This window comes from Anoplophora glabripennis, unplaced genomic scaffold, assembly GCF_000390285.2.
Source record: "Anoplophora glabripennis isolate ALB-LARVAE unplaced genomic scaffold, Agla_2.0 scaffold186, whole genome shotgun sequence".
NCBI classification, from domain to species: Eukaryota; Metazoa; Arthropoda; class Insecta; order Coleoptera; family Cerambycidae; genus Anoplophora; species Anoplophora glabripennis.
This window is the reverse complement of record NW_019416662.1, coordinates 369,176-395,136: the sequence shown is the minus strand read 5'-3', so window position 1 is coordinate 395,136 and position 25,961 is coordinate 369,176. Positions and strand designations below refer to the sequence as shown.

General features: G+C 32.6%; 2 protein-coding genes across 2 annotated transcripts in view; one reads left to right on the top strand and one right to left on the bottom strand.

Moving 5' to 3' along the window:
* LOC108904661 overlaps nt 1-25,961 on the top strand; it is a 197,058-nt gene that overhangs the window by 117,741 nt on the left and 53,356 nt on the right. The window lies entirely within an intron of this gene.
* On the bottom strand, nt 1,511-3,971 carry LOC108904667 (exoglucanase B). The gene is made up of 4 exons (XM_023455183.1): nt 3,430-3,971; nt 3,120-3,275; nt 2,459-3,028; nt 1,511-2,239 (listed from the first exon to the last, which is right to left on the bottom strand). The coding sequence occupies exons 1-4, from the start codon at nt 3,962-3,964 to the stop codon at nt 1,569-1,571; spliced, it is 1,932 nt and encodes a 643-aa protein (XP_023310951.1). The 5' UTR covers nt 3,965-3,971; the 3' UTR covers nt 1,511-1,568.

Here is a 25,961-nt window from a genome sequence, read left to right as displayed (position 1 = left end):
TTTATCGAATGAAATTCTTCTTTTCTTTGTCGGATTATCTTTTGAATCATTTTCGTGAAGAAGTATAATCAAAGTAAAAAAAATATATAAGTTAAATTAAAACTAAACATTTACGGGACTATTTTGCTTCTAAGGCGAAAATGACTATAATATTCGTGTTTAGTTACCCCAGATTAAGTACAAAAGAATTTTTGTACGTGGTCCAGAAGCCGAGATATCAAAGATTTTGCAAGCGCGAGCCATTTAGACTGCACGTCATCAGTTTTCAGAGCGAGCGCGCGCCGCTTTCCCCTACTTCTCCGTTCGGTCCAGCTGACGCACTTGCACGCTTCAGTTTATTACTCAATTATTAATACTAAAAATCAAGTAAACATATCCTACTATTTTTTTTTTTAAATAAAAGTATTCAATCAAGCGCATCGCTGTAAAATGTCAATAGCGTCCTCAATTTTTTTTTTAAATAAAAAAATTATCTCGGCTCCAGAAAGTCGTAGAAAAACATGTTTTTTTAAATTCGTGAAAAAATGTCAGTAGTTTCTTTCTTTAAAAGTCGTTTTCATAAAATAAAAATTGAAATAGTTATTTGAAAAAAAACATACCCAAAAAAAGTGCAACATTTTCAGTCATTTTTTTATGCTTAAAATTAATAAAATCGTCAACATTTTTCAACAGCATGATAATATGACTTTTTAAGAAGAAAATAAACCGAAAATCGTCACTGTAGGATTATTCGCTGAGAAGATCTAGCAAATTCTTGAGAGAGCCTTTTTTTCAAAAAATCGATATATCTCGAAAAATAATTAATACTGTTAAATTTTTCAAAAATGTATTTTTTTGGCTTGCCGCGGGTTATGCTTGCAGTAATAGCAAGTATGGGAACGTAGATGTAAACGAGTTATAGAAAAAGAGAAAAGAGAAGATTTTTAACGGTTTTTTCGATATATCTCGAAAAGTAATAAAGCAATCGATACTTACAAAAAATCAATCGATAGATATTTTTAAAACCTACAACTTTCCAATTTAAAATTTTTCAATCGGTGCTATATTTTTTAAGTTATTTTAGAAAAACCGATTTTTGCAATTTTGCGATTTTTTTTAACCATGTTCGCCATTTTGGATCGAGTTTAAAGAACAAGAAACTCAATTTAAAATTTAATTTTCTATACGGTCATATTTTTTTTGTACAGGTAATAATTTCTGCAAATTACTATAACCATACAAGTAGACTCGCAACTGTTTGGAAATTAATAAATAAATAATTTATCTGTCATATTTCAATCGCTCAAATTAACAATTGAATGGACATGAGGTATCTTATTAATAAGTTATGGAATGGATAAATTGTAGTTTGAGAAACGCAATTTTATAGTTTGTTATCTATTGATCAACTATCTTGCCATTAACCGATCCTTAATGACAACGATAACGTATGGCACACGACCATCAAAAAGGTATAATTGAATGGGGGGGGGGGGTTGGATAGAGTTTCTGTACTCTAAACAGAAAACAGTATGAAGAAATATATTTATTAAAGTTCAGTAAAATTCGGAACAGCATAAGACAATCATTTATTCGTTGAAGAGAAGCCCATAAGCTCCATTGGCCAAAGCAATGTCAGCTTGAGCCCAGAAACGATGGTAAGTAAAACTGGGAACGGAGCCTCCGTTCAGGTAAGATTCTACCTTGGACCATTCTGGGTCATTCTTGTACCACGATCGGAGTCCGATGAAAGTTGCGGAAGAATCAATTACATCTCCGTTCGGGTACGTGCCAGTCCATCCACTTGGAACGTAAACGGGCTCGTTGAATCGGCTGTAGTCTTCACGAGGTTCTTCATTGGAAACTCCGTATTGGGTCTGGAAATTCTCCCACATGATGTCCAACAATTGCTTAGCTGCGGATTTTGCGTTCTCCGCATTGGCTTTGGCGGCATAGTAGGCCAAGGCCCTGGCGGTGCCGGCTGCAGTACCGACATCATTCGTGTAGGCGGTGATGCTTACATGAAGGTCGTTTCCAGGTAGACCAGACCATTCAAGGGTAGCAGGCAGTTGGTAGGAGTTGCCGGAGAATTTGGTGTTGGCAAGAACCCAGGACACCCATTTGTCCAACAGGCCTTTGGCGGTAGCATCACCAGATACGTAATAGTATTGGGCCAATCTGTCTAGAGACCAAGACTGCATACCATACCATCTGTTGGATGGTGGATCGTGGTATACGGGTTCCCAATCGTAGAACATACCTACAAACGACATTAATCGATATTAATATTCACGTTTAAATCACTTGTGATATGCCATTGCAATTATAATTGGACATTGTATATGAACAAACAACTTGATACTTAGTACTTGCAAAAGGAATTTGGAAGATTAATACATTTGCATGTTAAAATCGTAAATCCAAAGTTTAATTTTATTATTAATGGATAAAGGAGATAATAAACTCATTTGGTACATACCGTGGAAAGTGTTGCTAGTCAAATTGGATGGGGGAGTATCATATCGGCCATTCCAAGTGTTAGTAGCGCCACCAGCGAATGCACCTTCTTCGGTTTGCAGCCAGCTGTAGAACTCCAACTGTCTTTCCAAGGAAGTTTGCCAATCAGAAACAGCGGTGGATCCTTTTGGTTTCAAGCTAGCTTCGTTAGCCAAGGCATATGCGGCCAATGGGTTCTGGTAACCGAAATGAGCGGCGCCATCTCCGATTCTCCATGCCCATCCGCCGTTGGTGTCTAAGGCTCCTCCCCAGGCGTAGTACCAGGACAGCAAATAGTGAGCGGCATCCTTGCCAGTTCCGGCTGCGCAAGTTTGTGGACCAACGCAGTCTCCGATCTTCTTGAAGTATTTGTCGAACAAGGCGTACCTCAGGAAGTCACCCATTTTAGCTGCCTTCTCCAAAGTGGCGGAAATTGTTCCTGTTTGTCCAGCATCGGCCGCCCAACGGGAGGCCCAGAAAGCAGCTTGAACGGCACGAGCGTCGGCATCTGGAGCGTTTGTAAACTTCCACTGTTTAGCGTAGTTGTTGTCACCTGAAAAGAAGGATAATTTTTTCAGACATCTTTGGACATATTAATATAGAAACAATGACGATAAAAGAACAATTTAGTAATGTACGCGTACCGGTGAAGAGATCCAAGAAACCATTGGTACCACCATATTGGAAGGAATCGCAGGAAGGTTGAGGAACCGTTCTCCAGACAGATTCTTCGGGACCTCTCTGGAAGGTGTTAATGTATGATGGGCCGGCAGCACTAGGTCCTTTTTCGCATCCACCTCCTATTAAAATAAAAAGACAATCTGTTATATCGTAAGTTAGAAGCGCTTGTTGATTTTACTACCACAACAGGACTTAATTTTTAAATATAAACTGCGTCCTTGTCGTTATATGGATATGGAAATAATTTTAAAAATTGTTTGTTTTTTTATTTACCTGGAGTGACACCAAATCCGTAGATATTATCTACATCTGACAACCAATGCATGCCGTAGATATCGGGAGTACCGTAAGCAGATTGCAATTCCTGGGATATAGGGTCGGTACCAACTGCTACACTTGTATCCATCCAGGCTGGATATTCGTTGGGTGTGTCGTGCTCTGGAGCGTAAGTAGCGGGTTTCGATGGGTTGTAGAAGCTGTTGGTAGGTTGGTCTTCGTGTGTAGGGATCATGTATTTTTCCATGACATCCCAGGCAGTGTTGAAGCTGGAGAAGTCACCACTGATAGCACCGTACATGGCTTCTAGCCAGATGTAGTAACTGTAAGCCTCAGATGTGGTTTCGTGTCCATAATCGGGTGCTTCAACCATTAGGGTTTCGATGGAGTGGTATGGGACTCCTACAGGAGAGAAGTATCCAGCGGATGAGTTGTGTATTTTGCCATACTGGTCCAAAAACCGCTGGGTGTATACACCAGCTTGGATTTGGGTAGCGCACCCGATCAACAGAATTACTTGCCACGACCGCATGATGGACCTACACAGAAAGTTAAAATGATCACTAAATCCACATATAAAAATTCTTTTCTTGGTTTAGATTAGGTCAAAAAGTATAAAAAAAAATTCGTAGACGTTTCTTCATTTTTATTATATGTTCAAAGTTCTATATGCTGGGTTTTATAAGTCAAAAAGTTCTAATTGCACGTAAAGACATTCTATCTTCGTCTATGTAATAGAAAAGAAATATATTATCAAAATTATGTCTAAATGTCCTTGTGCACTAGACTTACAAAACCCACCACATGCAGTTCTGAAGATGTCGCAATTAAAACGACGAAACATCGATAAAGTGTAACAATGCTCTTTTAATTATATTTCCAGACCCCATCCAAATAAAAAAAATTGCAATCGCTGTCCCCAACTAAACAAAATTTAAACAAAAAATTTAGTAGATCAATTTTATTGTAAAAATAAACAAAATGAACGTAAAGCAGTAATAATTTAATGGAAAAATTAAATGGTTTATTTCAGAAGAACTTAACCAAAGAAAATATTAAACTTACCTCTTTTACGAAGCCTAATCGTTTGATTCGTGTCTTCATTACAGGATTTTTATATAGAAAAGGTATCTTATCTAATGTACTTGAATAACGTAGCTTTTAAAAATAAACTTTTCTAAAAAAAATTACAAGGTGTCCCAAAGAATATCCCTTAATTAATTTATTATTTCTTAAAAAAACTCACATACACAGAAAAATTATGGGGTAAAACGAAAATGGATGCAATTAGACGAAACATGGGCGTCATTATGGAGAACAGATTTCATTAATTCTCCATTTTTATGTGTCATTGGCTGACATTTTTAATTACACGACAAATCTTAGGGCTGAAAAACATTTGCAGTCCCTTTTTAGTGTAATATGTAGTTATTTAACTTAATACCCGTATAATAAATATATTTCTATATGTATACAGGGTGATTCAGAAAAAAATTCTGGATGTACAGGGGATCCTTACAAATACAATTTTGTAAAGAAAAAATCAAAAAGGGCAGTTCGAAAATGATTTAAAAATACACTTCTGTACGGCACTGGAAACTGGTCCACTGTAAAACCTGACCTCGCACAATGCGACCGGCATGGCGGTGTGATAAAATCGGACAAAAACTTTCGCAAGGAAAGAAATATGTAAATAGAATTTTATCGCACCTATTTTATATCGTCAAATTCAACTGCTTTTGCCTTTATTAATTAATACAATTAATTTGTGTTTTTAAATAATAAAATTATTTGACATACCCGATGTTACAACAATTGTTCAAAATTTTATCCACCAACGTGTAAACACATTTGGGTCCGTCTTACTCAGTTTCTACGAACTAACACAAATGTTGTCTTGCTTCACCATATCACAAATGCTTCACCATAAATTAAAACGATATCCATGAAATCCGAGTTGCTATACACGCAAACCATTTTTGACACTAACTACCCATTTTTGAGACTAACTACTAAAAAAACTATTGAACAGATAACAGGTAAATACTATTGCAACGACGATTGCAAAATCCGATTTCAGTATTCGGAGTCGCTGAGCCCACTTGGCTCTCCACGCGCATTGCGAATGACGCTAGAGACTACAGTTGTCCAGCTATGTAGTCGTTGAATGTACTATAACTTCAAAAATTTTTTTCTCGGAAACTATAAGGATTTTACAAAATTTTTTTGTATGATATTGACTCCATTTCTCATGCCGCATTTATTCCCAAATTTTTTTGGATAAGTTCTGAATCACCCTGTATGTCACAACAATCTTCTATGAAAATAGTAAATTTTTACTACATGTGGTTAACTATTTTTTTATTTATGTATCATAAAAGGCATAATACCCCTAGAAAACAGTACTTTATACAAAATTACCTTTCTAATTTTTTAATTTTATGAATTACGTTGTTAAATTTATATCCATTGCTCTAATTTATCGATTTATAAAATTAAGAATATTTATGTATCTATTCATTTCAAGCGTGACTGAATTAGTTGAGTTATTTGTAGAACGTTCATATCAAAAATGCATTTAGATTTTTATCTTTATATTTCGCGTTTCGTACAAGTACATAAATTACTTTTAGTTTAACCAATACCTAAAAATATTTAGGACACCCCGTAGATGTTTAATATTTGAGAAAAATAAAATTAAACTCCTTAAGTAACAATTGCGTAAACAGCTTATTTTGAACAGCATGCCACCTGAAGTGCTCTTAACAAATGAAATCCAAAAAAACAAGATAACAACACGTCCTCAACTAAAATATGGGGAAATACGTTATCGATAATAACTTGAGGTGGGTATGCTAATACCTACCACATTAAAAATATCATTTTTAATTAAGTAGATATAGGCATTAAATTCTATTCAGTTCAGTTGCAACCAAATTGCAACTAACAATTTACTTTTTATACTTCGTGGACTAAAAGTGCTGTTTTCTTCCTTAACAAAAACAAACGAATATTAACTGATGTAATTCTGTTGGTTGTCAGTTAAATATACTACACTGTGCCCGGAAACTAAACCGACGAACGAAGCCAGCAAATTGATGATTGATGATTTAATTTCGATTTGTCATAAATCCAATAATGCTTCCTAAGGGTGGTAGGACTCTTTAACATTGCTTTTTTAATTGTTCAGATTGTTATTTACTTTTCCAAAGCCAACTAATAAATATTAGCAAAAAATTTGTAATTTTTAATTATCGTGGAAAAAACAAACATTTCAAATAGATTTTCCTTCCATTCAAGACAAGAGTACCTCTTTAATCTAGGATACTCTGAAGTTTTCGATTTTGATATTCAAAATACCAAAAAGTCAAAGATAAAAAATATAATTAAAATTATTAATTAACCCTTCCAAATGTGACACCTGTGGTTAAATTAAAAAATTATTTCTACATCAAAAGGCTGTCCGTGTAAGAGTTAACACATAACCTAAGTTATAGATAAACAGCTATCTGAACAATTAAAAAAAAACAATGTCAAATGGCCATCTTTAAGAGCCCCAACTCCCTTAAGAAGAATTTTTGGATAAGAGGATTCATGTCAAATCAATATGAAATTATCCCTAGACTTTGCTATCTTCATTTGTCGGTTTAGTTTCCGGACATATATGGCATGCATATACAGGGTGTATATGCATGCCATTAACACTGAATTATATATAATTCAAAATAAAAATGGAGTTATTTAGAAGAAGTTTAGAAGTTAAGACTGTAATATACAGAATAATTACACTTTCCATATATGCCATAATAGGCTATTGATGAGGTATATCCAAAAAAACAGGGTTGAAAGGAACTATGATGTTCCAGCAATTTTATTGCATGAATCGTTCAAAGGGTCATTTTAGATGAAAAAACCGCTGAGTGCTATGAAATTAGAGGGTGGAAATTGGAGATAGGGGTGAAAATGCACCCCTTTCAGTTTTTTAATTGTAGCTCGAACAGGAAGCAAAATTTCTCTATAGTTCATAGGAAAAATTATTTTCATCCAAAAATACTTTACAACCTCTTATTTTGGAGGAAATTTTCTCTACTTTTTTTTTTATGAAACCTACCTATTATTACGCAAAAGAAAACTAGAGGCAAAAAAGTAAAAAAAAATCAAAAAATCTATTTTTTGCTTTTTTTCAAATTGTTTATTATTGATTTTTTCTTTTAAATTTTTTAAATAAGCCGTTCCGACGGGAAATTCAATTCTCTAAATAATTTATCCTATGATCTATAGCGAAATTTTGCTTCGTTTTCGAGCTACAATTAAAAAACCGAAAGGGGTGCATTTTCACCCCTATCTCCAATTTCCACCCTCTAATTTAATAGCATTCCGCGGTTTTTTCATCTAAAATAACCATTTGAACGATTCATGTAATTAAATATCTTGAATGTCATAGTTCCTTTTAAAATCCTATAATCAATAGCCTATAATGTCTTAACACCCTTGCCCAATTAGACAAAACTGTATAAACTCCTTAGATTTAGGAGAAAAAGGAGTTAATTGATAAGAAGGTTTATGATTAAATTTGTTTAGTGATAGTTAACGAAATCATATTTTCATTTTCGATTTAAAAGAAAAAAAAATGTCATGTCTGACGAACTAAGTACCTAATGAGAAAACTTTTGTATATTTTAATAAAAAAGATGGCATATTTGATATGAAAATGTCATTTTTTCTTTCGAAAATGCCAAATTAAAATATCACATTTTTTAAATTATTCTGAAGATATTTGATATAAAATGATGAACCTTGGAAAGTGTTTCTAATTCGAATGTAAAAACGTACATCAGAGATACCGGAAGTCAAAACCATTACAAACCTCAGACATTCGAAGACACAAATTATTTTGAAAATTCAACTACTTTTTCGCGAAACGAATAGTTGTTATATCAGGTTTACTGAATTGCTTAGTAAAGGTAATATAAGTTACAAAAAGTAATAATTCGAAAATGGCCCTTTTTCGAATGAAATCGATATCTTTCTCATGTTAATTAATTAAAATTAAGATTTTATATTAAAAATTTTTGCAAATTCTAACATCCTAGATCGGGATTTCTTCGTAAGGTTAATGTAGATGGTAGTTTCTTTTTCTTTTTATTTTTGGAATTGAGTATATTAACAATACTATAATTGTTATTTATGGTTATAGTAGAATGCAGAACTAATTTGTTTATTACTTCTAACTGGAAAAAAGTTGACATTGCAGCCACAGTTTAGAAATTATAGTAAAACAAAGACACAAGTAGCTCTAGAAGCTGTAATATACTTTAACCTATCGGACTTTTTATCTTGTTTTGACCATTCGAATTTAAATTCCTGAAATAACATAATGTACAACCAAAAATGAAATGGAGATGTTTGTCAAATATTGACTATCTTTTCTTGTTTTCAAGATGAAAGGACTCAAAAGTAATGGTAAACAATATTTCAAAAAATAAAATAAACCAAATAGGTACTTGTTATTCAAACAGAAATCTTAACTTTTCTATTTGACTTTTGGCTATTCAGTAACATATCATATTTTCTTATCAAGTAATAAATAATAGATATAATAATACAGAATTCTCGTTAATGCTAAACAAGAATTTTATCTCTTATTATATAGATATTTGATGATTTTTTGACACAATTTATTAATTAATGATGCCAGCTTTGTTTTCTAATAACTAAAAAAATAACAATATGTTATGTTATGTTATAATAATAGGTAATTGAAATAAAATATCCATTATACTTTAAAGTGCTCGATTATAAGATATAATACCAACTGATGCTTATATCTTTTAAATGTATCATCCCTGAAAATAGATTCCTTGTATCTAAAGCTTATTGATCAATAAAACATAGGTGTTTAATACACTGCTCCAAGAAAATAACGCACCATTTCTAAAACCCAAGTTATGACTGGTGCTACGAGTTGGCCAGCACGAGTTCAGACCTAAATCCCATTGAACATGTAGGAGAGCTAAGTGATTGGAAGATCACAGGACATCTCCTTCTTTAAATATGGAATGTACTGGATCGAAACGACATACCACGAATGCGAGGGCGTAATCCGAAATAGAGGTGAAAATACACGATTTTAAATTATTTAATTTATTTTTTATTAAATGTTAATTAAAGGGTTATATTGACACCGAGTATCTTTGTAAAGCAAACTAAAACAAATAAATAACTAGAGTTTAAAGTTGATATTTATTTTTATTACGTAATAAAAGGTTATTGAAGCTATTTTATCGGTGCATTAATATCTTGGAGCGCTATATTTACTTGACAACTATTTGTATCTGGTTCGATTAAATCTCATTCAAAATTCATTGTCGTCACTGATATCCAACATAGTGTTATTGGAATCACACTTAAAAACACTCTCCTTTGCAGATATAAAATCTTTTAAGTAAGTACCTAGAAAGCCTTGTTATAGAAAATAATTTAATTGCTATTGAATTTTGATAAAAGAAGGGAAGAGAAAAATTATATCAGGGTTGTGGTGAAGCTTGTTTCTTAAAAAAAGTTGTATTAGGTACTATCAAATTTTGATCTAAGATTTCTTCCAGAGAAAAACAACAATTTTTAGTAAATTTAAAGTGGATCTATATTATTTAAATTTAATTTATACATATATTTGATTGAACTTTCCGTACTGTTGTACTAGTACTTCAAATTCAGTTAACCTTTTGTAATGTTTACTGCATATAAATCAACCGATTTGTAATTTAAAAATAAATGTCGATAAAATCTGTAGTGGATGTTAACGTACTAAGCAAACAGATACTATCGAGTGGGCTTCAGGTTCACTGATATGTAGGTATCTTATTAAAATAAGATAAACATACAACAAATTTAAATAAGTAGGTGATCCAATAATTTTGGTGGCTCGAAAGAAAACGTACTACTTGACACTAATTCTAAATACAATAGAATCTTATTATTATATTTTTCTGTTAAATTCAAATTTAGTACCTACTTCGGTTTTTAATAAAATTCACCGATTCCTCATAAAAAAATAATATTTTAACAACAGACATTGGAAAATAGTTTTCAAAAATGTATTGTAGTAAGATGACTTGTGTTATGTTGTTGAAATAAATTTATGAACTCCATAAAAGTGTGAAAAATATAATATCGGTTGTTTATGTCATACATATGATGTAAATGCAAATATATTTAGAAACACCATTCTAATGTATTTTTAAATGATTAGATATATCAAGTTAACAAAAGTGTACATATATGCAAAAATTTTATAATATTACAACTTATACATATATTAACCTTTAAACCTTTAAAATACTTAATAAATTTGTCCTTAATAAATGGTGAATTCCCCGAGTGTTTTAAAAAATCAATAACAAAACCGCTTCACAAAAAAGGAGATAAAACGCTCCCTACCAACTACAGAGGTATATCTTTATTGCCATCTTTTTCAAAAATCCTCGAATATATAGTTAAACAGCAATTATTATCATATTTAAGTGAGGGTAATATTTTAGATAGTTCACAGTTCGGTTTTAGAGAAAATTGTAATACCACAGACGCCGCTTTTAAATTAATAGAAAATATTAACGCTTGCTTGGAAAATAGAGAAATTCCGTTAGGCATATTTTGTGACCTGTCGAAAGCCTTTGATTGCATTGATCATCAGATATTATTAGATAAACTTAATTACTATGGTATAGTTGACATAGAAAGAAATTGGTTTAAAACATATTTAGTTGCAAGACAAATGTGCACTGAAATAATTCAGATCGACGGTTGTATATCAAAAAAAATTCGCTCGGAGTTTGCGAGAGTTCAAAGCGGCGTGCCGCAAGAATCTATTTTAGGATCACTTTTGTTTTTATTGTACGTTAATGATATTGTTCCTAATTTCCCAGACGTAACATTTTCGTTATTTGCTGACGACACCAGCTTGTTGATACGGGATACTAACAGAAATAATTTAATTCAAAAAACTCATAATATATTAGAAAGCATTTCTGATTGGTACCTCGCTAACAAGTTGGTTTTAAATTGCTGTAAAACTAACAACATAACATTTCAACTACGCGGATGCGTACTGCAATATGGAGTAGAATTGTGGGGGGGTCTACTGGTTCCATAGATATATTTATGATACAAAATTCGAATTAAACACACTCATCAAGAACATATAACAACACATGGGTCCATGCAATGTCCAAACATATTAATCTATACAGGATGATTTCGTTAAGAGAATTAAGAGATAAATTTGTTCATTAATAAAGAACCTGGTTTTAAAAACCATTTAGAGGTAGAATCTCGTCAATAGATAAAAAACAATGAGACAATAGGATATTTTTTACAAACTTTTGAAAGATTTTACAAGACATCTGTTTGATTTTATTCTATTTAAAATGATTAACAAAGTTATAGACTCTAATTTGTAGTTTATTATTTTTTGTATTGTTGGTACGGGAAAATGGAATAACAATATTCTCAGCATGCCTGGTATAGTTTTGGTGTACTAATAAGAAGTAAAGATTCATATTTAAAAAGGCACAGAAGTGGTAAAATCTTAATATTTTTAAATAAATCGCCACTAGAAGTAGTTTTAGATACACCAGCAATAAGACGAACCGCAGTCTTCTGCAGAATGAAAGCTTTTTGGGCACTACTAGAATTACCCAAAGTGCAATGCCATACGTCAAATGACTATGAACTAATGAGAAGTACACCATTCTCATTACACTATTATCAAGTGAAGATCGCAGTTGCCTTAAGGGCGCCATATTCTTTAAATAGTATATTTTAATAGTATTTGGGGTTAGGTTAACAGCAAACGCATGTTTGACAAACGCTTTTTTTTAGTTATTATTTTATTTAAATAAATTTAAATGGTAACAATGAATAAACAGAACATTAAGGATTTTATTTTTGTGCTTACTTTTGTTCTACACGTTTTACTTTTCAAGATTTCAGTACTTAAAAATGCCAGAAATTTCACTATTTCTCGGCCAGGGATATGGTTATCTTAACAGGAATATTTGTGTTGATAGTTTCGAACATAGGCTATCAATATGTGCTGTCCAGTTTAGACTAAAATCTAAGGTAACACCCAAATACTTTATATCCGATTTGGATTGGATTTTACTAGAAGTAAATGTTAGGTGTTGAGTTTTGGTAACATTTAGCTTAAATTTATTCGCTGAGAACCAATTTTCCACCTCAATTAAACTATCCGAACTCATATCTCTACTAGCACTAGACAGTGTTATGTCATCCGCAAATAGGATACATGTACTATTAGGAATATTGACGGGTAAGTCGTTGATGTATATCAGAAAAAGTAGAGGACCTAGTACTGATCCTTGAAGTAGACCATTACATATAGGAAGTAATAGATTCTGAGCTACTTATATTCAGTTAAATAAGATTGAAAAAGTAGTAATTCATTATTAAGAATACCGTAATATTGCAAGTAAAATATCGGCATTAACGCAGTCAAGGACTTTCGAAATATCACAAAAAGAAGCATAAGTAACAGCATATTATTAAAATCATCAACCATTTCATCAATAACTGCCAGAAGAGCTTTGATGGTAGAAAAACCTTTTCTGAAAGCAAATTGTAAAGGTGACAATATAGATTTAACTTCCAAATAAGTAAGTTGTTTTTCTTTTATAAAAATTTCCAATATTTTTGAAAAAATCGGAACTATAGCTATGGGACGAAAATTATCCTCCTTTTTGTACACAGAAAGAGCCTTTATTATTTTTAAAGAATCAGGCCATATACCCTTCAATACCCTAATTAAATAGCAGTGTCAATAGGGTTACAAGAAAATCTAATGATGTTTTTATTGTGCAACCACATAAACTATAATAATCAAGGCAAATTTTGTTTTTCAGATGTAGAATGGCTTGTTTAACGTCAGATTTAAGAATAGCTGAAAAGAAAAAAGATGAGGCCAGAGGCAGGCTTTGGAATGTTATTCAGAAATAAAATAGGATCCGTACTTTGGTCATTTAAAGTATTAGCTAGAACTTCAGAAATAGAAGTGAAAAATTCATTAAATTCATTTGTAGTTATAGTTGTTTTCTCACAGAAACTTTGACGTGGTCTTTCTGAATTAATTATATTCCATACATTTTGGATTTATTCTTAGAATTACGTATTAAACGTCATCTGTCAAAGCGTTATATCGCCGCTACCAATTTGAATATTTTCGTTTTAAAAAGCGTTTAAAATGGTGTTTTCTCAAGAACAAAAAGTGTTTATTATAGAGTCCTACTTTAGAAATGGACGCAAGATTGATGGAATATGGAAGTATTCTATTGAGGAATGTTTCATAGAATTTCAAAATCAATTTCCCGGCGTTGTTGAGTACAAAATTTTTCAAAGTGCAGTTCAGCGTTGTGTTAATGTTTTTCGTGAAACGGGCAGTGTAACAAGAAAAGAAGGAAGCGGCCGACCTAAAAAGCGGACTGAAGAATTAAAAGAAAATGTCCAACAAATAATGGAAAATGCGCCAAGAACTTCTGTACGTGTTTTATCACAAATGGTGGGAGTATCAGTCGGTACCTGCCACACAGTGTTAAAAAAAGATTTGCGTTTGTTCTCCTATCGTTTAACTTGTCAGCAAGAACTTCATGAAGTTGATTTTCCGCGACGGGCTGTATTTTGTGAATGGTTTTTAAACAACTACGGTGAACTTCATAATATCACCTTTTTTTCTGATGAAGCCTGGTTTCATTTAAGTGGTTACGTAAACTCACAGAATATGAGAATGTGGTCTTCTGAAAAACCAGATAACTTTTTTGTCGAGGGCCCTCTACACGCTCAAAAAATTGGAGTTTGGTGTGCTCTCAATCGAAGGAGGATTTATGGACCTATTTTTTTTAATGGTACTCTTACTGCGCAAAGGTATAGAGAAGAAATTATCGCTCCTTTTGTTAACCAGCTGGAAGAAAACGAAATTACAAACTTTTACTTTCAACAAGATGGCGCAAGGGCACATACGGCAGGCGAGACGATGAATATGTTGAGGGAAGTTTTCCAAAATCGACTAATAAGTCTCAATGCTGAACATGAATTTCCACCGAGGTCATGTGATATTACGCCGTGTGATTTCTTTTTGTGGCCTTACCTTAAAAACACTATTTTTGAACTGCCTATTCCTGATTTAAACCATCTGCAGGCTCGACTTATAGACAAGATTCGTGAAATTAACAATACCCCGAGCATCTTAGAAAATGTCTTTAATTCTTTGAGGAACAGGTGTGAAAAGTGCTTGGAACAAGGAGGGGGACACTTTCAGCAGCTGCTTTAATTTATTGTTATAACAAGGAGGGGGACACTTTCCGCAGCTCCTTTAATTGTTTGTTATTGTTATCACGATTATTCTTTAAAATAAAGTTATATAGTCATTAACGTTATTGAAACTGACAGCTGCTATACAGCTCGTTGAGAAATGAGGTTAAGTTGGTCGCTATAAGCTACTCCCTACGTCCAATGTGTCAGAGCCAACTTCGACCACGTTTTTATTTGAACGCTCGTTATTTTCTTATCGATAAATATATCCAATTCCATAGTACCCTATAAGCAAAATAAATGCTACATTACAGATCGTCGAATTTGAGTTGTACATACATATAGCTGCTATAGTTCGGAAGCGTAGAATTCAACAGTAAACGATATACAGGGTGTCCCGCATAAGAACCGACACAGGGCAAGTGCATGTAGGGGTGTCCAAAATATTATAATTTGACCAAACTTTATTTATTTTTATTTTGGACGCCTCTAATGCACTTGCCCTGTGTCGGTTCTTATGCGGGACACCCTGTATTATCATCAACAACAGAAACAGCTATTTGTGTAATCATCGATTTTAGTTTTTCTCGACAAAAGTTACAACAATGCTTATAAATAAATAGAAATATAACTAAAATACAGTTTTAAAAATTAAGTAGGAACACATTTTTGCAGACGATTTTTGTGTACAGTTAGATGTTTATTGTCCAATACAATAAGGACAATCTGCATTTGTAACTGGGGATGTATCCTTATACAAAGAGTTGAATTTTGTATTTGTCTCATTTGCTAAGCTCCAAAAGGTTTTGAAAAACTTGATTTCGGTATTTGGCACCCATTTGTTTCGGAGACCGGTAAACCAGCACAAAAAAAAATAACTTTGGCAACAGTTATACTTTCTTTATTTGAAGTAGGAATAGGTAACTCTCACTATATACAGGGTGGTCCGAATTTTATGCAGGAAACTTCGAGGGCAGATAGATCTCTTTAAAATAATAGGTGCCTTATAAACATAGGTCTGGAACGGCCTCGTTTTAGAGATACAGGGTGTTGAAGTTGTTAAAAAAAATTAATTTTTTGTTTATATCTCCGGAATCTATTAACCGATCTGAACAAAATTTGGTACAGATAATGGATGACAGTAGGCCTTGCATTCTCTAAAATATGAGCTCTAAAGGATCTACCAGTGGTGTACAACTGGACAGGGTCACCCTTTTTTTATAAAAAAAACCTACGCCACTGTATTTTTTACAATCTATTGTAACGGATTTATATTCTAATGTACAAAATACGTAAAAAAGGTAACGTGAATTTTTTCCCTAAAGTTCACCGTTCTCAAGTTATTCATACGAATACAATCTCCTTGTGGCGGATACTTCTAACCATAATATTACAAGAATATTTATGTTTATGCTTAAAAGTAAGTGCAATTTGTAAGCACATCAACAAAATTCTTTACACTCGTCGCTTTCATCTTTTGGATTAAAACGATATTTGGAAAATCACGACGGCTCAATGAAAGACACAGAAATGAAATTTTAAGAACATTGGGGTGAGTAAATCGAAAATTTGAAAAGTTCTACATAAGGATGGTAGAAATCCGTACTATTTACAACCTGTGCAAAATTTACTTCCGGGAGATGTAGACACACCTGAATTTTTGTTAGTGGTTGTTTTAAAGTCACAACATAATCCAGAATTTTTACTAGAAATACTTTGGACCGATGAGGCTACATTCACAAGGCGAAGGGTAGTAAATTTTCACAATATTTGGTCACAAGAAAATCCTCATGAAATTCGGACAAGATCTTGTCAACACGAATTTTCTGTGAAAGTGTGGCTCGGAATAAATCGGACCTTTCTTCTTGTCACCCCATCTAAATTCCCAGTCATTTCTAAACTTTCTAGAAAACCATCTATTTGAATTATTAGAGGATGTTCCATTAAATATACCATAAAATAGCTGGATACAAATGGATGGTGCTCCTGCGCATTTTAGGAGAATAATAGAAGAATGGCTTAAAAATTATATGGGGCGATGGGTCGGTTGAAGACCAAATGCCAATGTCGACCATAATGGTGCAGAGAATTCAATGTCTTGGCCACCCAAATCGCCAGATCTAAACACCCTGGACTTCTATGTTTGGGATTACCTATCTGAAAAGTAAAGTTTACTCTACTCCACCACAACTACTGCAGCGAATAGAAGACGGGTGTAATGAATTAAAAGAAAACCACCACATGATATTAGTTAGGTAATTCCATTAATCATTAATAGAAGTTGTCAGAAATGTATCGGTGTGGATGGTTCGCATTTTGAACAATTGCTGTAAATACGTAACGTTAATTTCGTTTCTTGTTGTAACATATTACTGGAAGCCAAAACCGTTTTTGTAGAATTCTGTGCCCCTTTTACTTAGTACAGACGGAAACCACAGCTTTGGATCAATATCAGTTGAGTTCAGATAGCGGTAGATGGTAGGTACATACAAGTATACGTACATACAAAAAAGTTTAAATATATCAAAAAGTGGTATCGTATACGAAAAACGTCAGTTGAGCGACATGTATAGAATCTAATCATTAAACGAAATCTTAGAGGTGAAGAGTTGTTGAAATTAAGTGCGATGAAAAACATTCTTTATCTTCATTTTATTTTTTATTTCATCTGCACATAAACAATATTTAATGACCAAAATTATTAACTGATAAGTTGTACAAGCAAACTATGTTAAGATATAGAGGTTCACAAAATAAACACCTTCATCAATATTTTGATATAGCTTTAACTGTGTCTCGATATCATCAAATATTTTTAATTTAGTTCCCACTGTTTTACTTATACAGGGTGTCCGGAAATGATGAGCAAAAAATTCAGGGGATAATTCTAGACCGAAAATAAATCCTACCTCTTTCTATAACATTTTTTTCCATATAAAATAAAGCATAAAAATGTTTTTTATAATTTAAATATGTATACTTGACTATCAGATGTAAATTAGAATATTGACGGATAACATATATTTTATCGGTAGCACTTTGTGTTTCAAATAATTAAGTGCAAAAATTAATTTAATGGGTCAAAAGACCTTAATATTTTATCAACAAATGCATATCTTATCTAATCATTGACCATTTTGTTAGAGTTTCTTGAATTCTTAAAAGTAAAATATATTCTTTACAAATGTATGATTAGATAAAAATCGGTAAAATTTAATAGAAGCCAGAAAAAGAAGATACAAAAAGAAAGGAAAATTGGGATGCCTTAAACAAAAAAATATACCTATATTTATCATACACCTTTCCTTTCCTGTACGTCGTATATTTATAGATACATACAAAAGACAAAAGAGTAAAACTTAATCAGTCCTTTGATATTTATGACAATACAAATTAAAATAAACGTGAAACTCTAACTACTTTATGCATTTGTTAAACATAAAATGATATTGCTAAAATTCGTCAAGAATTAAACAGTCAATAATGAATTTGAATAACACGGCACTCTGAGTGATCCACTTTAAATAAGCCCGCTGGTTCAAAATATATCCACAGACGTTTTGTTTTATTCACATCAATATCAACAGTAAAATTAACTGTGTGTAAGCCCCGTACTTCATACTGACAAATATCTTTATCTTACACTTCATCGTCTTTATAATTCTTGGAAGTTTTATCATGATTAATACTCATTATTAACCACCAAGGGTATCTACCTGGTTAAAGATATATTTCTGGAAACTTATTTTGGACAGTCATCATATTTTGATGGCCACTTAAAGTTGTTTGTAGATAGATTGTTGTTATTTTATAGAATTCAAAACATTGATAAGTTGAAAAGTATTGGCATGTATCTGGAAAATTACTCAGTTACAACAGTTATACAGGGTGTCTGCGAAAGGTTGGGAAATCTTGAAGCTTGAAGAATACTGATGGCCAAAATAAGTCGATTGAGCCAAATATGCCTTATGCAAATGTTGCCGGTTTCAAAGATACAGGGCGTCCAATGTTTGTATTTTATTTTCAAATTTCTCAATAATTTGATTGGTTAATTTTTCCAAGAGCCATGTGCAAAATTGTATTCTTACATGATGGTCATCAATGATTAAACCTTGAACTTTTTGCATTTGGTATGGATGGAGAAGTTGTTTTTTAAGAATATTATTTACGGTGCATTTTGGAACTTGAAACTGTTGCGCTATATTCTTAACACTAACTGTAAGATCTTCAGCGACAGAATCCAAAACAACTTCTTCAACTTTAACTGAACGAATAGTTCTGTGAAATATGCGCAGCTTTTAACTGGTAGTGGCGAATAAGCTGTCAAAATTAATAGAAACAAGAGATTATCTAAATAAAGCCAGAGCCTACTGGACCATTATAAGAATTTCAATTTCATCTAACGCGCCATTATTCCATGGCTAGAAATTGGCCTCAATGATTTGGGATCGAGGAGGATTATCCCTCTTTATCCTGCCTCATCTCGTGTAGGCCTGGACAGCCTTCGTAGGTGGGCCCCGGTGAAGGCGCTTTGTGGGACCTCTTTTTGTCCTGGCTGGGCCCCGCCGGCTAGGGCCCTTTCTTCTGGCGCTCTTCTTGCTTCGCCGGCTCGTCTGTGTAAACCCCGGGAGTGGTGTCATGTTTAAGGTGGCCCTTAGGCTAGCGCGGGAAGGGAGTGGTAAGGAGGGTATGGAGGGGGGTGTATGTGTGTGTGTCGTTGTCTTCGTTTCTTGATCCTGGCGGTCTCTGAAACAGAAAAGGTTAGCGGGCAGGGGGGGATGTTGTTGGGGTGGTCACCCAGGGTCAAAAAGTTGGTGTCTAGGTCTTTTGTGTTTGTGTGTCATCTAACAAATTACACAAAATCGTTTTTTATTTTTTTCTCGATAATGATCGCAGATACGAAAAAATCATAAGGGACCAAAAAGTTTCTCACCAAAGGATAAAATTCAATTTTCATTTTAGAATCTATCAGCGGTGCAACGCACAAAAGTTCAGGGGTAGAAAAGGGGTCATGACCCCCGAAAAAATATCACTCTGTAGAATATCATGACCATTTGGTATGCCCAATGATGTAAGCCCTACAGCGTAACCTATATTCCAAATTTGAGCCAAATATCTAAAAAACTGTAGGAGCTATAGAGGAAAAACATAATAAATCTTAAAATTTCAACACCCTGTAGATCGGTAACGAAGCGTTTGCGGTCCTATGTTTATGTCATGAAATAAGCCAAAGAATTACTCCCTTCCTTATGTACATGATATTTAGGGGCACCCTGTATACAATTCTGTTTTTGTTTACGTCTTCCATAAACGAAGTCGAATTTGGTGCGGGGTATCGCCCAACAATTTCGCCCAATTTGAATGTGGCGATGATTAATGAAGTAATTCAGGGAAAAAGATTCAGATATATCATCTTTTTTTAACAATACTTCTACGTCTCTAAATTTTCGCAAGAATAGCAGCATTTTCCATGAAAACAGGATAAGTTAAAATGGGTACTGTCATTTCTTTTCAGTAGAACACCACAAATTGGCGGTATATCATTTTGGTATAATGTACTACTTGAGATGAAAAAGGGGTTCTTATAAATTCGTATTCAAAATTAAAAAAGGATGATAGATGAATGATGAACATGGGCGTAGCTAGGATTTTTTCTTGGGGTGGGCTCCTGCTGCAAGCTCTATGGAAGCCTCAAAAAAAAAAAAGAAAACAGGCAATCGACGACTCCCCGATTTCAAAACTCTCTTTCGTTTTATTCTAAAAAAGAGGTGGCGCAGTCAGCGACTTACCGATATGAGACAGATGATATTAGATCTTTTTCTTTCTGGGGTGGGCACCGGACTGCTGGGGTGGCCTTGCACACCCCTGCTTCCCTCTAACTACGCCCATGATGATGAATGACTCGACAAATATGTTTTCAAAAATATTTAGCAAATTATCATAAAAATCATATAAATGTTAAGATCCATGTGGTCAAGCCTTCTATTGCTGCCAATACGGCCATATAAAATGGTCTGAGTAATGAATAGCACTGGTCGTATACAGATGGAAATATCATCTGCGCTTGGTATTCATTTATCTCCATGTCTGAGTAAAGACATCTAAAGCAGCTGGATGATTCGTCAATTGTCTCACCTATGACATTTTAGTTAGGACCAATAAGTATGTATAGTGTGTTCCAACCAACGAATGTACGAGGTATTGTGGAGTAATTCAATACTGATGGGGGTAGATATCCCGCTGAATAGTTGATTTTCGCAATATATTCAACAAACACTGGCCACCTTGTGGGAAAAGGAACTAGGATTTTAGTTTATTAAAAGAACGTATTAATTATGTTTTATCATTGAATATATTAAATCTGCCGTCCAAAGGTTGAATAAGAACATCTTTAAAGTAATCTCTAAAATATCGGTTATTTAAGAGATTGTTATTCATAATAGATTATATAGGGAAGTCCCATTTTACTATTTATAAGTACATTTTAGGTTCAATGTTAATGATATGTTATTCATTTAATTATAGTCGTTGCTAACAAGAGCTTTTACTCTTGCTTTAAAGTCCTTCGAATTGATTTATACGAAACATAACTTTATGTTTCCTTCACTGCTTGAAGAAATGTTCATTTTGTCAAAGTATTTGTTTATGTTTTTTTGGGTGGGTGTGGGGTAGATGTTGTAAAACAGCAACGTTTAAGTTGGTAACTTTCAGTTTTTTTTCCAAGCAACTCTAAAACGCTTAGATATGCTAAACGATTTATAGATGTCACTTTTTGACATAGCAACGAAGTCATTGCAATTATAGAACTGAGAAAAGTACACACACTCTTAAGCAAATATGCTCATATTTCTTGCAGTTAAAGTAACAACTTCAGCCCTTATTTTATCTTAAAGGTAATACTTAATTTCAAGTTTTTTCTCTTTTACATTTTTGTGTGCCGAATGATATTCACTTTACATATTTATTTATTTATTATATTACAGGAATAAAAAAACAGAAAACTATAATAACTATGTGATGTTTAACAAATACTCACTATACAAAATACTAAAAAAATACGAAATATATCTAAACAAAATGAAACATTAAGATGAAACAAACAAAATGAAATTGTCTGTTACAGCTGATTACAAACAAAAAAAGACATTATAAAACTGCTCATAAATAAAAATATAAAAGAGGCTAATAAATAAAAACAAGCTGAAGTGCCTGTTTCAATTAAATACCAGCAAGCTAATAGACCTTTTTAGTAGGGACGTCATATACGCCAAATAATAGGCAACCCACACATTGTCATGAGGAATTTCTCAGTATTTTTATTAAATCGATATTCGACCTTATGTACTTTGGACATAATTTCAAAAAAATGTCTATTTTGTCATGACCTTAAATATCGCGATATTCTGGCAATATTATAAATATTTAAAGTTTCAAACCTTAAAGTGACAAACTAAAAGAACTATAGAATTTATGTTGATGAGTCCTAAAGGTTATTCTAGGACTCATCTTGCAGAAAAGAATAAAATTTTAAAAATTGTCTTTGAACCGATTCTAAACTTTGACAATGGATTTGGTAAATCGGATACCATAATCATCGAACCATACTCGATTTTGGATCTAACAAGAGCACAAAATAGGGGTTTGAAAGTGCGTGTATCGGAAGAGTCCCTACAATCGCGATATGTAAAACCATACCATTTAAAAGCACTAGAGACAATGTGATTAATATGATCATTAAATAAGCTTGCAGTCAAAATATATACCCAAATCCTTGAATACATCGACTCTGTTGACAACATTATTGTCAATAAAGTAATTATAGTTAGTAAAATTAATTTTGCAGGTGTAAGTCATTATCTTACATTTGGAAATATTAAGTTTTAGACGATTTTTCTTGCATCTTGTAGACATTCGATTGATGCATTCTTGCAAATGAAAAGAATCTCCAAGTAAAACTTAAAATCGTCGGCAAATAACAAATGCTCACAAGTAATGACTTCCGTAAGATCATTAATGAAAAATAAAAATAATATTGGACCTAAATTTGAACCTTGTGGAACACCTGGCGTATGAGGAAAGCCAAAACTTTCGAATTTCAAAAGAAGGATATTATGGTCAATCTGATCAAATGATTTTTGGAAGTCTGTATAAATGACGTCTACTTGTCCTCTTTTATCCAATACCTTCGAAATATACAACGAAAAAACAGCTAAGTTAGATATTGTTGATTTTTTTTCATAAAGCCATGTTCACGTGACGAAATAAGTTGTGCAACAAGCATAATAAATTTTGTTATACGTATAGTTTCCAGAACTTTCGAAAAATTACGTAATAAAGAAATGAATGCCTCTATAATTAGTCCAGGCGGTATCTGTTTCGGGTTGGGTAAAACCCATATGATCGGAGATTTTTGCTTTAACGGCTTCTAAATAACATCAGAAATGATAATTTTTCAATGCAAATGAAAAAAAATTGGGATTAATTGTTATTGCTTAAAAGTATAAAAAAAATAACAAAAAAAATAATTTTTTCTTGGATTTCTCGTCAACAACTTAGCAACTATTCGTTTTAGACAAAAATGGAAGAGGAAAAAAGTTTTGTAATTAAATTTTGAACAAGATAGAGTTAGTTGCAATTCGAAAAAATAATTATTGTTGTTGCAAAAATCGGAAAAATCATTTAAAAAATTGCAAAAAATGCTAGTTTATTTCAATTTTTTTAGACACTTGAATAATACCTTGGATCTTCATACTTTTCCCAATTAAACTTCTTAGTGTATAAAATCATCACACCAAATTTCATCCAATTCGGTTTGATAGTTTTTACATAATAATTGTTTAAATTTTTGTTTTTAATTAAAAAATTTTCAAAATCAAATTTCTAAAAATGTAAAGCCTTTGAATATTTGAAAATTTCACCACAAAAAGAAGAGCTCTGAAGCTTTAAAATTCTTTTTGAAAAATTCAAATCGGACGATTAGGTGAGCCGTGGTGATTGTTTAAACATTTTCGCAATTTTCACGCTTATAAACAATTGCAATAATTAATGTTTTTTCAATTTTTTTTATTTTAAAATATGGTTTGAAAGTACCCGCAAAGACGAGTATTCTTAAAAAAAAAACCTGATGATCCGGTCATTATTTTCGGAGTTATAGCCCGTTAAAATTAACCCTTATTTACAGCAAAACTATAATAGGTATAAGGGCTGTTTTTTGAACTAATAGGTTTGTCATTCCAAAATTTGCAATCACGGGCGTCCCATTTAAAATGTCACTCAAAGATATTCAAGACCGCGTGAAATCAATGAGGTATCAATGGTGGGAGGAGCAAACACACAGCTAATGCGATCTGAAATCTCGAGTTCAAAACTGCGACAGGCAAATAGATCATGTTTTACTAAAGTTCCTGCAGACTAAAAATTATCAAGACTAGTTTGAATGTAAACAAGAAACGAAATTATTTGAATATACTGTCTAATCAAAAGAATGCACACAATCAATGAGGTGAGCGGTATTCCGTCGCTTCTATAGGATCCGAATGGCTTAAAAAAATTTTCTTCACTTTTACAAACCAGTTCTTAATTGTAGATCAAAAATTCATTTTTATAATAATATATTTTATTACATTGTCATTAATGTAACATTTCAACTTATAGCAGTGTCCAAAGTTAATTATTTTGTAAATATTTAGAAAGAATTCTCAATATGATAAGTTATCATTATTATGTTAAAATTGTGGAGTCATTTTATTGGTCAATATATTGGCCACATTGTTTATTCTATTTTAAATGTACCAAGCTAATTCAAATTTTTTTTTCTAAAAAATCTTGTCAAATGATGTCAAACAATGTTTTGATGATGCCAGAAATTAAGTATGCAAACGATATCTAACCAAATGACAAAATTCTTAACTGTTGATATTGTGGGAAAGAACAACTCTATAATCTACATTGACGTCATGCAACTCTAGAGATGTGTAAATTAAACACGTTAGTAGTTAGTTAGTCCTAGGGCAATTTAAATAAAAATTATATTATCAAACAAGTAAAACAAGTTAAAAACAAGCTAGTAGATTAAGGTTGAGGAAAACCTATAGGAGGGTATTCACCGTCAATTTGAAACGCGGGACATTTTAAACAATGACGCTAACCTTTTCAAGATTATCAATATGTAGTGAATAATTTGTTGACCATATTGTTCTATCTTGGAACGAGTACAGACGCCTTTAAATAATTTAATTTTTAAAACTCCCTAAACCATTATATGCATCTTCAGTTATATTTGAAATATGATTGGGTAATTAAAGTTTAAGTTTCTTTTCAAATACAACAAGTCGCAAATATTTTTTATTAATAAATGCGCAATCAGAGGTTATCTTATTTCGTTTAGTAGTAAAAACATTACATTTGTCTGGATTTAAATAAATAGAAATCATTTGCATATAAATAAGAATTTACCATTAAATACATATCAATTATTATTTATAAAAGACTGAATAACAGGCGGCCAACTATAGAACCTTGAGGCACNGCTACTTTCATAAAGTCTACCTTTTTTGTGTAAAAATAGTTGGAAAATAATAATTTGTAACCAAACATGAGATACCTCAAAGCACAAAAAAGTTATGTCGTTTTTAACACATTCAATCTACTGCAGCTAGCGCCCTCTATGAACTTTAACCAAAATGTGAACAGATTTCAATTCCTCTACTCAACGAACTCCAATCCCCAAAATTTTGTGAGGATATTTGCATTTGTTAAGGAATAAATTTAAAAAAACTGAAATAATATTTTACATTTAACACCCTGTATATCTTTAACTATCAACTTTTGGACTAAGGTAAGTTCGGCTAAATCGCAATATTTTTACTTGGGGAATCTACCCATGAATTTTGGCCCATTACGTCGCGACCACCCTATATATTGAAAGAAATAAATTCCGTTGTAAAAAATAAATTTTTGATACAAATCTGATGCAATTGTCATCGAAAATTTAATGTATTTGATAGCAAAGAAGAAACGAAATTGATAAATTTTAATTTGTTAATGCTTTTTCATGAAATTTATTTGATATTGTCACAATTTTCAATAACACGTTATTGAGTCAAAAAGGAATATGAGTCCCCTTCCCTATTCCTACACTTTTCCCCGCGGTGTTTCCATTTCGAGAAACAGTCCTAGATCGCTTCTCTTGATAACGGCCTTTAGTC